At 40.6% G+C, this 14,059-nt stretch overlaps 1 protein-coding gene across 1 annotated transcript in view; it reads left to right on the top strand.

The window, feature by feature from the left end:
• Positions 1-14,059, top strand: part of pgbd5 (piggyBac transposable element derived 5) — a 37,289-nt gene that overhangs the window by 16,163 nt on the left and 7,067 nt on the right. Inside the window, exons 3-4 of the mRNA XM_033613524.2 lie at positions 2,084-2,218; positions 10,879-11,053. Coding sequence (XP_033469415.1) covers positions 2,084-2,218; positions 10,879-11,053 — 310 coding nt within the window. The remainder of the gene's footprint in view (positions 1-2,083; positions 2,219-10,878; positions 11,054-14,059) is intronic.

Below are 14,059 nucleotides of genomic sequence, written 5' to 3'. Positions count from 1 at the left end.
AAAGGGAAGATATACACAGCAAGGTGCTTCATGTAAAAAATATTATTACATTAGCATTCGCTCTGAAAGAATTTCAGTACAGGGTCCCAAATCTTATCAAACACCCTTTGTCCTCCTTATAGAATCTCAGTCTCTCCAAGATGTCATGTGTTAGTCATTTCATTTAACCCTACATCATATGTGGGAATAGTATGGAAGCGTATTGCGTTCACTTGACAAATAAAAAAAGCCTTGTTTTTCTGAGTAATTCTTTCTGTTTTTCGGGGTATTTTTTTTATCAGTTTTTTGTGGTAATTTTTTTCTGTTTTTCATGGTAATTTTTTTTTTTATTTTTTTTTAACCTAACCTGTCACATTGAGCGATTGGCCTACTCTACAAGGATGCAGTCGAAAACATAGCTAGATTATCATACCCTGTGTGTAACTAATTACATGCCTTACCCTTATTGATCCCGTAGTTGAAATTGTCTAGGAGCAGGAGCATGGATGCAAAATACATCCATGAGCAGGAGTCACCATGGATGCAGGGGTCACTTGCAGGTGCCAGGTGGGAGCTTCTCACGAGATTTTGAAGTATCTCGTTCTCGTTCAGGAAAAAAAATTACCCCGAAAAACAGAAAAAAATTACCACGAAAAACAGAAAAATAAATAAATTACTCCAAAAAAACAGAAAAAATTACTCAGAAAAACATGGCTTTTTTAATTTGTCAAGTGAATGCAATACGCTTCCGTAGAATCTTCCACACTCATAAAATTAACTTCTTTCCGATCACCATTCCAAATAAAACAGCCATTTTTTTTCGGTATTCTCAGAGGAAAAGGAGCTAGTCGCTCTGAGGATAGCTGTGAGTGGATCAGATTCCCAAGATTTCCCAGAAGTCTCAGACAAACAGTGAAAAATGCTCTTTCAATATGTCTACAATTTACTGCATGACCAGAGAGCATGTGCTAAATTGCTGATTGTGGAGTTACAGCGATTACAGACAGGTGGCACATCAGTAAAAAAGCTATGTAGCCTTTCCCTGGAATAATAGAGTCTATGTCTATGTTCTCAAGTTTTGAACTGTGCAAGACTGAGTCTGACATTGACTGAACAGTTGTGTATATTCCTTAAACATTTATCCCAGACGTCATCTGTTAGGTCTATATTCAGTTCGTCTACTGATCCGACCAGCATTTCTGATGCAAGCGAAAGTACCAACGACTAATCGTGCGCATCCCTTGGATCAACTCATTGATTAACTGGCCAATCATTCCAGCTTTACTCTGGTGCTTGTTATAAAGGTGGAGAATCATAAAAGCGTTTAGATAACTCAATAACTGCTTGGCTTTATTATTTTCCATCATATTTAATTTTTAATAGACAGCAGAACCACTGTTTTTGTGATAACTTCCTCGAGACATTTTCCCCCAGGTCTCAGTGAATTTCCTGCATCATTCATAGCCAAGTTGAGAAAAGTCTAAAGGAGTAAACACTTCTTTTCTCTCTATTTTTACCACTTGGGACACAGTTACAGTCATGCCTTGTTTATTTTTTTTAGATTTATTTTTTATTTTGTCTATTTTGTTTTGGTTTGGTCTGAAGCTAAAAAGCGAACCACAGACAATGTCTTTCTTTTGTTTTGTTTTGTTGTTTTTTTCTTCTCGTGGTTATAAAAAGAAAGATGCAGACAGACAGAAATACTGAAGCGGATAGCGTATTAATGCAAATATGAAGGACAAAGCAAAAACTGAAACAACAGAAAAAAGGGAAAGGTGTTCTTCTGAAGGCTTTTGCAGACAGATCGGCACAGCTGAGAGCGTGTTTCTGCCGAGGACACTGTTTTCTCTCTCTAGTGTATCACCCTCACACACATACGAGACTTGTTAGGATCTTCGATTGGCTGCCTTCCCTCTCTAACCCTTCGCTGTAATGTTACATCATCAACACAACCTCGCTCTTATGCCGCACACAAAAATACTTTTTATTCTCTCTTCTCAAGGCCAGCTCTTCTCCAGGAACACAATGAGTACTTTACTTGTGACTTGGTTATATAAAAATCCACCGAGACAATCTTACAGTAACTCATCCTGTGTGTTTGCAGGTTCTTCATGAGCCGTTGATAGACGAGGATCCGGTGTTCATTACCACCTGCACGGAAAGAGAGCTGAGGAAGAGGAAGAAGAGGAAGTTCAGCCTCTGGGTTCGACAGTGTACCTCGACTGGATTCATCTGTCAGGTAACAACAAACAATACTTAAGACGAATTCAGAAAGAGGTTGCGCGGCTTTTGCGGCCGCTAAACCTGCACAAATAAGATATAAATAAACTAAAAGCACCCGCAAAAACTGAAATGTACCATTAACTGCGGTGCTCTCTCATTGCTCCTGTGCTATTTGCACCCATTTAAATAACGTAGCATGCATACATTTGATGCAAAATTGGTCCCTTTCCATGCAAATAAGCCATATTGCAAAAATATTCCAATAGCTTCTTTGCAATCACATGACTATTATGATGCGCCAAACTCAAACGGAGGGAAAGAAGCAATAAATCCTCATGCTGTGTGAATAGGATAAAGAGGAAAGGGAATACAGAAAGGGTAAGATGAAGAAAACTGAAACTCATGTTTGATGTGATCCATACAAAGAAAAGTCATTTTTCCCACAACCAACGACTTGCCCGGCTTGGACACATCGTTCAACAAATTCCCTCGCCCTCCAGTTCTCCTAACATTACTAACGTTACATAGCAAGCAAATTCAGATTCAGATTCAGATTCAGAAAACTTTATTGTCTGTTGTAACAGAAAATCTTCTTTGATGTGGCTCCACATACAAGACAAGACAATACACTGATTAGAAACAATTGCACAACACAGATTCTGAAAGCACACACAGTGTGTATAGATCTTAAAAACAAGTATAAAATTAAAACTGTAAAAATAGACAAGATAAAAGGTGTGGATGTGAATGAAAGCGAACAAGAGTCCAGTGTTGGTGAAGATTCACCAAGAGTCATCCAGGTCAGTGCTATATCGTAGGCAACTAAACTTACTTGAGTTTTTAAAGATGTTTCACCTCTTATCCAAGAGGCCTCTTCAGTTTATGGCTTCTTCAGAACTGAAGGAGTCTCTTGGATGAGAGGTGAAACGTCTTCAGGAAGCAAGTCCAGTTGCCTATGATATAGCACGTAGGAAGAGTCCAGTGGACTAAAAGTACTTTTTGGACAGTTGGGTTCATGACTGAAATGACTGCTGTCTTGTTTTTGGCAGGATGAGTGAATGTGCTTGAGTATAACTGCCTTTGATATTCCAAACTAGGGGTGGGCGATATGGCCCTGAAATAATATCTTGATATTTCATTGTATTTTTGCGATAACAATATTCCTGGTGATTTAACAGATTTGTATAATATTCAGTAAAAACTAACAAATGAGAGATCATTTCTGTTTAGTATGTGAACAACATCAGTAACTCAGAGTGAGATTCAGATTCTGTATACAATATTAATAGTTCAACAAAATGAAATCTACCCCAAATTACACATTTAAACAGCTCCCAAATACAAAAAATGTCCCCTGGGATCTATATATATGAATCAACAGTTGATTTCCTTCTTTTAACAAAATCCTAAATGACTGAGTTGTTGTTTTTTCCACCTGGACCTTTATGCTCTGCCATTTCTCCTCTAATCATCACGCTGTAACCTGTGACAGGCTGTTATGATACCACAACTATCGCACATTCACATATATGGACTTTTTTACTGATCATCACATAGGTTAACATTACCAAAGGTTTATGACAAAATCACTTGACGACACCGACTCTGCTGTGCACACGGCGAGAGAGGAGAGGAAGAGACGCTGTGCTGCTGCCAGAGGAGCCACTGAATGAGTTCCCTCTGAATTGTAAGTCACTAAAAGAGTCTGAGAAGTCCGGGGCTGTTCATACAACATTCAGGACGCCACAGTTTATTCCACACTACTGAAGCTGCTCCTCTTTTTGGAACCACTGCGGAGTCGGTCATAATTTTGCTTTCAGCCATGCTTGTTGTTGCCATGGGTAACAGTATGACGTCAGTATGTCAACAAGCCGAAATATTGCGAATATCACAACATGAGTTTTTAATATGATATTAAAAAATATACCGGTATTATTGTGAATTAAATGATATGGCACACCCCTAATTCCAACTTAGTACATGGATGCACCGCTGTCAAGCTAACGTTAGCTAACTTTAGTTATTATTTTCTACCTACGAGTTCAACCGTCCCCAGAGGTCTGTTAAAATGCCGTCAGAAATCTGTGTCGTGGCTAAAAACACGGAGAAGTTGCTTTGTAATTCCTTCCAATTTGAGGCATGTGTTACACAACAATTTAATGTTAACATTTGACACTAGTTGACTCCACTCCGGCGTACTGAAGGAGATTTTTGATCCACACCTGGCGATGTTTCTCTGTTTTGTTTTTTCTTCTCCCCTTTACATCTTACTATTTTCGGGATTTTAATTGGCTTTTTTTAGACGGAGGTTTGTGTAGTGTTGCCTCCAGCTCACTACCCTCCATCTGTACAGTGCATTGATGTATGATGTCATATGCAAAGAAGCTATAGACAAAGCCCAGCGCTAATTGCCACATGTGGTTACCTAGTGATCATGGTAGCAGTGATTGTAGAAGGCAAAGGCATCGCCATGAGCAGATATATCAAAGGAGAATTTCACTTTTGACTTTCTGTTTCAGTTTCAGTTTTCTTTTTCTCTCTTCCATTGATCTGCCCACTGTGTTCTTGGCACAAAGGCAACATTTGTGTTTTTCCACGTGGCTTAATTCCAACAGATGCAAAAAAAAAAAAGAAATTCACTCAGTTGCAAAACTTAATGGGCATGTTTGCGCTATACTATACTACTATACTATAATAGTAGCCAATGTCTCTTGTGAATCAGACCTTTGGACGGGACAAGTAGCGGTTTCAAGTGATGAGCAATTCATGGTGCTTTCAGTGGCTGCAATCCATTCTGTATGTATTCGCCCCTCAGTGTACTCAGCAATCAGGATCACATCAGTTTCAGGTCTGATTTGAGGGTGAAAAGAGGCAAGCGAGAGTGAAGAGATGAGAGAGAAAAGTGTATGAGTTTGTGTGTTAGCCATGAGGGTATATTAATTTGCTGCTTTCAAACTTCACAGCAGAAATCTAATAGTTTACATCAAAAATGCAAGAAAAAGTCGTCAGTGTGCCCGAAGTCAAAAACGCTCTCATGAAAACATCAGAGTCTTTGATCTCCACCAAGTTTCAAATCTCATTCTCAGGTTGTCGATGTTGCCTCGTTTTGCATTCAGCCAATTACTCGCCAGCGCTACAAAGAATAAAATAACTTTTAATAAATTCATGGTGAACGTTTGCAGGCTTTACACGCAGAAAACACAAAGTTTGATTTTCAAAAATGATCAAACTCATCTCATCGAAGTGAAAAATGTCTTCTGGGCAAAAATATTCGTCGTCAGATTTTTCTTCTGATGTTGTTTTGGATTTGAATAGCCGCCGGCACACGATTAGATCTGTGTTGTCACATCTCAGGCAGGCAGGGCTGCTCTGCTCACTAACAACCTTGCCCTTACTCCAACCTTCCACTCCTACGCCGGTTGCTTATATAACAGCACCATTTAACTGAGGCCAGGGACTGCAGGAGCACTGACAGACCTGACTGACCCTGACCATTACAGAGGACTGAGGAGAAAACATTAGAAACCACAACTGGAAGAGGCTGCCATTTTTATTCTGTGTTGTTAAAGTGGTGACAAGCGATGGAGGAACCCTCCTAACTACTGCACTGCATTTGTGGATGTTAAACTGAAAGTGAGAGCGCTCATTTTTCCAGCAGGATGCAGCTTGTTAAAGTGATTTTTTATGACTGTATAAATATTATGCAGGACTCACGCACACCAGCACTGCGATACTGAGGAGCACCATCACTCACATAACTTATTTACCTCCAGTGATAACTAACTATGCAGCTAGACCTTTTTTTTTTGACACATAAATTTGGTTTTATTTGTCCTGGTTTTGAGATATGTCTCTGAAATTTTCATATGTACCCTGGTACAGTGAAGGTGAAGGGAATTTTTTGGGGTTTGTGGTGCTCACAGTGATGAAATGTTGCATTAAAAATTCAACATGTCTCTCCAGAAATGGTATCTGCTCTACTCAGAGACTGTTTTCAGAGAGACTGTTAGAGACTGTAATTCCAGTTTCAAGAGAGAGCATATGATTTAAATTTGGGTAAACCAACTCTTTAATCATAGTAACTATCATGTAGTATGTAGCTGACCTTAACCTCAAAGGATGGGGTCACAGTTTTCAGGCCTGTTTTAACACAATATTCAAGGGTCCTGATTGTTGCAGTGGGGTTTTCCTTCAATGTTAATGCAGACATATCTTCGACTTTGACCAAATTAAAGCATTAGAAAGCTTTTCTTTGACTCTATCTTACAGTCTTCCTGTACCAGTGAGTCCCATCCCCAGTGTACAAGTCTATCATTTCTGCTCTCGACACTCCCCTATGACACTGGCATTCCCAGCTGGACAGTGCACCATAACACACTCCAAAAACTGCTCAGGAATGACCTGAAACCAAATTCCCCAGATCCCAGTCTGATTGAGCATTTGTGGGATGCGCTAGTTTCCCAGAGGTACCTCTAATCCACGGTGGTGCAATTTTGTATTGGACTTGGCTCTGACATGTCAAGGCATGGACACAGAACCTCTTCCTGTGGTGTCTGACCTGTTGGTTGTGAGGTGGGGAACCAGCACATCCCACAGATGCTCGATCCGATCCGGATGTGGGGACTTGGGAGGCAAGGCAGCCACATGAATGCCAGGACCAAAGGTTTCCCAGCAGAATGTTGCACTGTGACAAAATTATCAATGTTAATCGCTTCACCTGTCGGTGGTTTTAATGTTTTGGCTGATCGGAGTTTATAATCTTCATCAAAAAACCTCACAAAGACTTCCGATTGTTCAGAACTCTTTATCTTGATTTTAGTTTTACTTTACTTCCTTATTTTATCTTTTTTTGACATGTTAGTTGTTTCAGTCTCCTTGTGTTTTAAATGTGTTAAGTTTTAAAGTTAATTATAAATATGTTAGTATGTGTATGAGAATGTGTCAGTGCTGTGGAGCTGTATTATTCTGGTGTGCTTGTGATGACTTGACCTGCTCGCAATTGGCTTCATGTGTGTTCAATCAAGCCCCAGGTGACTGATTAGGTACACCGGTAGAGTAACCTACATATAAGGTGACTCATGCATGCCTCTTTTTGCACTGAGGAGAGTCCAACATGGACTGAAATGTTTGCAATTTTTGCACATTTTTTCACAGTCTGCACAGCCTTAATATGTCAACAGAAGCGTTTAAAATCCAGACTCTAGTTTCAGTCTCTTTTGTTCTCTTTGTGCGTGTCCTCCCTTGCTGAACTGTCCATATGAACAGGTTTTGCTTGCTTTAATTATCTGTCAGGTAACAGCAAACAAACTGACTTTAAATGTCAGTGATGGGCGGACACAATCCTTCTTTTGTGAAAAATATATTTAAAAGTTTATCTGAAGCTGTTATGAGGCTTCAGCCATCTGAGGTAGTCAAATCAAGTCGTTATCTTCTTGAGTCTTTTTAGAACAAAAGTCTCTTTTTGGGTTTTTGTGTTGAGCTGTGCCTGAGGGAGATTTTGTCCCTCATCGCTTGCACTGGAGGCACAATGGGAAGAGACCTTTTTAATCTTTTATTTTTTAACAGTAACACCCAGTGCAGTGCAGTATTTAATGCTGGCATCAGAAACAGAATAAAAGAAGGATGTTAGTAAAGCATGCTCACATTTTCTTGCTCAAGTATGAGAATAAGGAACTTTACCAGGCTTTTGGAGAACTCTGGTGGAAAGTACAGTGATACAATAATCTCACATTGTGAAGAAAAAGGCTTTTCACTGCAGAGATCCCATAAATAGATAGATCTTGGGCATAAGACTACGCTGCAGGGGAAGCGTTTCCTTCTTTAGCCTGGATGTAGTCCAGAATTACAATAGCGGAGTCAGGGACCAACCACGATCAGAATTTTAATTTGCCTATTTTTTTTCTCTTTTATTGTTGCTTTATATCGAATGAAATCACATCAATTCATAACTTTTCTCGTAATCCCAAATCTCCTGTGTAAAACGAGTTGTGCACGAGATGCATCCCAGGCTCCATCCTTTAGAGCCATATCCCATTATCCCATCCATTTAACAAATAAGCATTAGCATTCACACTGACTGTGGCCATTTGGCAGTCACTCAGTCTTTACCAGTCCGCGGATGTGTGCCTGCACTGAGATCTTCTCTCTTTAAATGAATTGTGTCGAGGGAGAGAGAAAAAAAATTCAAAGAAATAAAATGAGTTAATGGAGTGAATCAATGAGATTCCATTAGCCAGTGCACCACACGGGGACACACACACACACACACACACACACACACACACACACACAGAGGCATGGACTGACCACTTAGTGTAATAGCTAAAGGCCTGACGTAGATGCAGACTAATCAGGCTAATGCCGTTCAGCTCGTGAACAGCGGCAAGAATATAAGGACACTGGAGTCTTTGAAGGTTTGCATCTCTATTTGTATATATTTAATAATGGCTCTCTTTGAAGGTCAGTCTTCTCTTCATATTTCTTTTGAGACTTGTATCTTCAAGGGCACCATGTACCAGCACAGCTCAGTCCGCCTTTATCCAGAGGAACATATCTGGCCAGATTGCCATGAAATATTTATATCACAGCCCTCAGTGGGCGCTCTTAAAACACCTCTGTGATCCCCTCACAGTTTGGATATTATAGGTAGCTTGGGATGTTTTTAAAAGTTAGAGCCCGACTTTAGGTATCAAAACTTATTTGGCAGATTACGATGAAATTTACTGAACACATTGATGTTCTCAAGAGGATGAAATCTTTTAATTTTTGGATTTTTTATGAGCTTTCTTCTTGTGCCAACATCAGACTAAAATGTACTTTTTTGCTGTATATATTTGGGTATTTCCTGCCTTTATGAGAGACTTAACAGTAGAAAGATGACAGGAAATGAAGGAGGGAAAGAAAAGGGACCTCGATTGGGACCTATTATGCAGGTTCATACTTTTTTACTAGAACATGTTTACGTGCTTTAAATAACACTTAACTTTTCTCACAATGTCTGCTTGAATATGCTTGTATTCACCCTCTTTTCTGTTTTCTGGTATTTGTGGATCAAATTTACTTTGTAGTTTGTGCTTTCTATGATTGTATTCCTCCAGAAGTATAATCTTTTCCTCCTCTGACCAGTATGGTTTTCTTGTCTTCTTTTCTTCTGCCATTCTTTCACTATCTAACTATAATATCTATACTACATAATGTGTTCAGAAAAAGGGATGAAAAAAATCTGACCTCTGTGGCAGCTTCAGGCCTGTAAAAACTCTGACCAATCCCTGCCATTCGGTGTGAATGGAAAGAACCAATCAGATGGCTTCATGTCTCGTCCTGCACGAGCTCCCCTCTGTCCCTCCCTCCCTCCTCCCTGCGTGCACTCATCACGTGTCACCATTGCCGGAAATATTCAGCACACTCCTCAGCAGAAATACAGAGTTAGCAGGAGTTTGCTGAACAATGGCAGAGAAAATGCAGCCAAAAGTACCACTTCCAGTGTTACTTGTAACGGCTTGCCCCGCTAAACAGGCTGAGAAAAGAAAGTCGGAGGCAGAAAAGGCTGCGACAAAAAAGGCTTTGGATAAAGCGAGAGGACAAACCAGACGTCAATATCGGTGCAGCTTTTGAACGGTGAAGACAACTGAGGGAGCTGAAGGGCCTGAAAAGTGATGCAGAGGTTGCTGTCTTTCTGTTAGACAGCAACCTCTGCATCACTTTTCAGGCCCTTCAGCTCCCTCAGTTGTATTTGTTTGCTTCAGGGGGATTTGTTATTTTACTCGGCTCTCCTCTGCCCTGCTGACTCCTACCTACTGCAGGATGCACGTTCAAGTTTGTGGAGCCATGGCTTTGGACGGCGCACTGACAGGAAGGGGAGGAGGGGGTGGAGCTTAGAGGAGGTGCCGCTTTCAAATCTTGCTACCTCTCCAACATTAACAACTATAGCTTTAATTCTTGACGTTTTACCACAAGGTGTTCTGCCAACGACATCTATTTCCCCATCACAATGTTTCACCATCACAATGTTTTCCCATCACAATGTTTGCCAGGTCACTCTGGTTCAAGACTTCTCTCCAGAGTGAGACCATTCAGGGTTGCTCAATTTTAGTAAACAGGTTTTGCCTCTAACTTGACCTTAAGGGTCAAGTATTTGTAGGCCTTTTCATCACCACACTTTCAACCCAGTAAATAAGTTTTCCTTAACAATGGAATGTTTTTTTAGGGGATTCTGTGTAACTGTGTAAGTTCCTCAGCTACAGAGAAATTAAGTCTTAAGTGTCATACTCAAGGAGAACACCTAAGGTGTTTTGTGCAACCAGTCACAGATATATTTCAACCTGGCATTTTTCCCATAAATGACATCAGCATATTGCTATGAAAATGCATTAATGAGTTTATGTATACAGGTAGATTTTGATTTAAGGCACTCCCGGCCTCTTCCCTAGGGCCACCTCAAAGGAAATTTTTTAGCCTCTGCTGGTCAGATAAAGAAAAACAAAATCATCAAACTACTGTTTGTTCCATCACACAGTGCTGTAGAGTGAAAGTTGCAGCCTTACTGAGGGTTAAGCCTTAAATAGCAGCTGCAGGATTTTCTGTCCCAGAGGACAATAAAACCATACTGAAACTGAAGTAAAGTTTGTTAGTTTTATGTCTGTTTTATTGACGTGTTTTTTTCCGCCCACGCTGCAGATCTCAGTCCATCTGAAGGAGGGCACAGACAGTCTGGCCACCTTAAAGAACAAGCCTCAGCTCCACAGCCTCGTGGCCAAGCAGCTCTGCCAGAACATCTCGGGCAAAAACACCATCATCTTCACCGGGCCGTCCATCACGAGCCTCAGCCTCTTCACCGAATTCAGCAAACAAGGTACACAAACGTGCTGCAGCAGCAGATATTTGTCGGTCTGTCTCGGTCATGCTGCGTAAATAAAACACCTTTTCTTCATCCTCCTCTGTCACCTCTCGTCCTCTCCCTTCTCTGCTTTGGTGTAGTCTCTCTCCTCATCTCCCTCCCTTTTTGCATTTTTTATTTGTTTATTTGCTTTTAGTCATGTTGTGACGATGGCGTCCCCAGGCCAAACAGCACAGGGAGGAACAGTCTGTTACGTTTCACCTTCAAATATCAGCACCAGAGTATGCCGCTAGAATGATTCATTTTCTTTTCTTCATCTGTCCGTCCTTACACCCCGAGTGAAAAATCTTTAACCACATGGGGGATGTGTGAAAGCACGAGCATGCCTCTGTCTTACGTCAGTGAAAACATGGGCCTACAGACTGTTGTATTTATCTGTCAGCTAGGGAATTAAAAGTTTTCCAAAACAAGATAAAAAAGCTTGATTTTGAGATTTTGTCAATGCAAAATTCCTAAAAACAAGTCAAACGAATATGCGACTGGTGTAACATCTCTTCCTGATATGAATTACTGTGTAATAGTATCTGTCAGGATTCCAAATATTCACATTCATGGCTGCAAACTCCTGAAACAAAGACAAATTGCACTAGTGGAATTACATCACTAAACTTTGACAACTAAATCTCCCACTAAGTGACTCGTTGAGATTGATGGTTTTTTGCTGTTCAACCAACATCGACCAGCAGTCCCAGGATGCGCTTCAACAGTCTGTTAATTGTCTTTTGACGTGCACAATGCATCATGGAAGATTCAGCGGGGAGTGTTTAGCCTTGTCACAGCTCAAAAAATCAATAGGTAAAGTGGATACTTTAAAGACACACCACTTACTGCAACACCTGACAACTACACCTTCTGAATCCAGCAGGTTTTTTTTTTTTTTGTATGACTGTTGGTAGCTTATATTCTCAGTGTGAGATATTTTATCAGGAGGCAATCTGCAGGAAATAGTTTTGGAGGAAATTGTGATATTTTATGCTGATAATCCGTCTTTGAAGCAGGTTTCCACAGAGCTCTGATTTTCATGCTCATTATACCAAAGGCATATTTTATCATGAAAGCATAATCCTGTTGTGGTTATGGTGAGTCACTTTTGAATTCTCTTCACTGACCTGTTTTCTTCTTTCGTAATAATAGCAAAATATGGGACAATGTCATCGTGACATAAAAGGCTGAGAATGAGCAAATCAGTGACGGCAGAGAGCCAACATTCAGCACAACACATCAGGTTCCTTTGACGTTATCATCACCATGACTTAAAGTGAAAAGTTTTTACACCCCTGTTATCAAAATACTGCAATTTTAAACTCAGCTGGGCCGAGCTGCAGAACGTCAAGTCAAGAAAAACATGTCCAGAGATAAAATCAATATTTTGTCATCCTAATTGGGCAAAGCTACCACAAGGCTCAGCTGGAAAAAAAATAAAAAACTGAAGGCATTGTCCGACATTTTTCTATCAACTTTATCACACTGGATTAATTAGCAGAGATAATTACCTCTGCAGCACTTACTGTGGACACACACACACACACACACACACACACACACACACACACACACACGTGTACTGTACTACACAGATAGACATCATTCTCCAAACTGAGAACAAATCAGCAGCGCTCAGCCACATGATTGTTTGGTCGCTGCTCATCCATGTAAGAAATAAAGAAATGGAATGGGTGGAAAGACAGAAAAAGTGAAAGTGGTTCAGCTGCGAGGACAATAAACAGTCTACAGCAGTCACATAATATGAAGAAAATCAACAGATACATTTGAGATGCTGAAACCAGTGATTGTTTTTGGCATTTTTGATTTAAAGATAACTAAAACAGTTAAATGAAAACCAAAATAATTGCAGAGCAGTGATTGTATAGTAATCAAAAGAATGGACTACATCAGTATAACATCGAACATGCATATGTGACACCTGTGTGCTTAATATGTAATATGTAATATTTGAATCTTCTGTGAACTCTCTTGTCACAATGACATCACGTTCAGAGGGTCAAAAATATTGAAGTAGGAGCTGTTCAGATCAGATCAGATGCTCAGAGTTTGGTTCAGAGCATCTCACCGTGATAGTAGCCGATCAAAATCGAGCTCGATCTCACATCCAAGACAAACGAGAAATAACACAGAGGGACGGAATTCATAATATTCAATTCTAGACAAAAAGAACCTCAAATTAATTTTTATCTCAGTTCACTAGAGGAACAGTGGCAGCATGAACTGAATGACAGTGGGGCCAGGCTCACCCCAAGTACAACAGAGGGGAGCGTACTCCCGGACGTCTGAGAGGACCTGCTGGACGATTTCCTGGTCAAGCTCCAAGAGCAGCGGGAGAACATCAAGTCCAACTATGGACAAGTCCAGATGGACTCTCCAACCAGCAATAAGAAGTTGCAGAAATTGCCCAAGGGGAAGAATTGCGCAATCTTCAAACAGACTCAAAAAAATCTTGAGGTGCAGACTTCCATCAATAAGGACCTGCGCGCTGAGTTGGAGCAGGTGAAGGGAGCAAGGAGGCCCTTCATAAAGAACTTGAACAACAGCAGTTGGAGCTCAGACAGGTGAAGAGCAAGATGGCTGCAGATCAGAAAGAAATAACATTTCTGAAACTGCAGCTGGAGAAGACCTGTATAACGCTCAAGGACACACAAGAAGAATTGGAATTGGCTCAAGAGCATGAGGAGCTAACCTCCACCAACAACAGTCTACTCGTCAAACTTGAGCAGACAAAGGGTGAGAAAAAGACCCTTCAAAAAGAACTCTATTTGATTAGGTGGGAGCACAATGCCGTAAAGCAGTACTGTTCAACAGTTGAAAACGCTGCAAAGCCCACCACACTTTACCAGATGGTGCGACGACATGACATGGATTCAGCAGAATCTGAGGTTCTCTCAAGAACAGAATTGATGGAGAATGATCTGGCATATGAGCGAGCTAGAGGTTGGGCCATTGATC

The sequence above is a fragment of the Epinephelus lanceolatus genome, chromosome 17 (assembly GCF_041903045.1).
Source record: "Epinephelus lanceolatus isolate andai-2023 chromosome 17, ASM4190304v1, whole genome shotgun sequence".
In the NCBI taxonomy this organism is placed as follows: domain Eukaryota; kingdom Metazoa; phylum Chordata; class Actinopteri; order Perciformes; family Serranidae; genus Epinephelus; species Epinephelus lanceolatus.
This window is presented reverse-complemented; position numbering and strand designations above follow the sequence as displayed.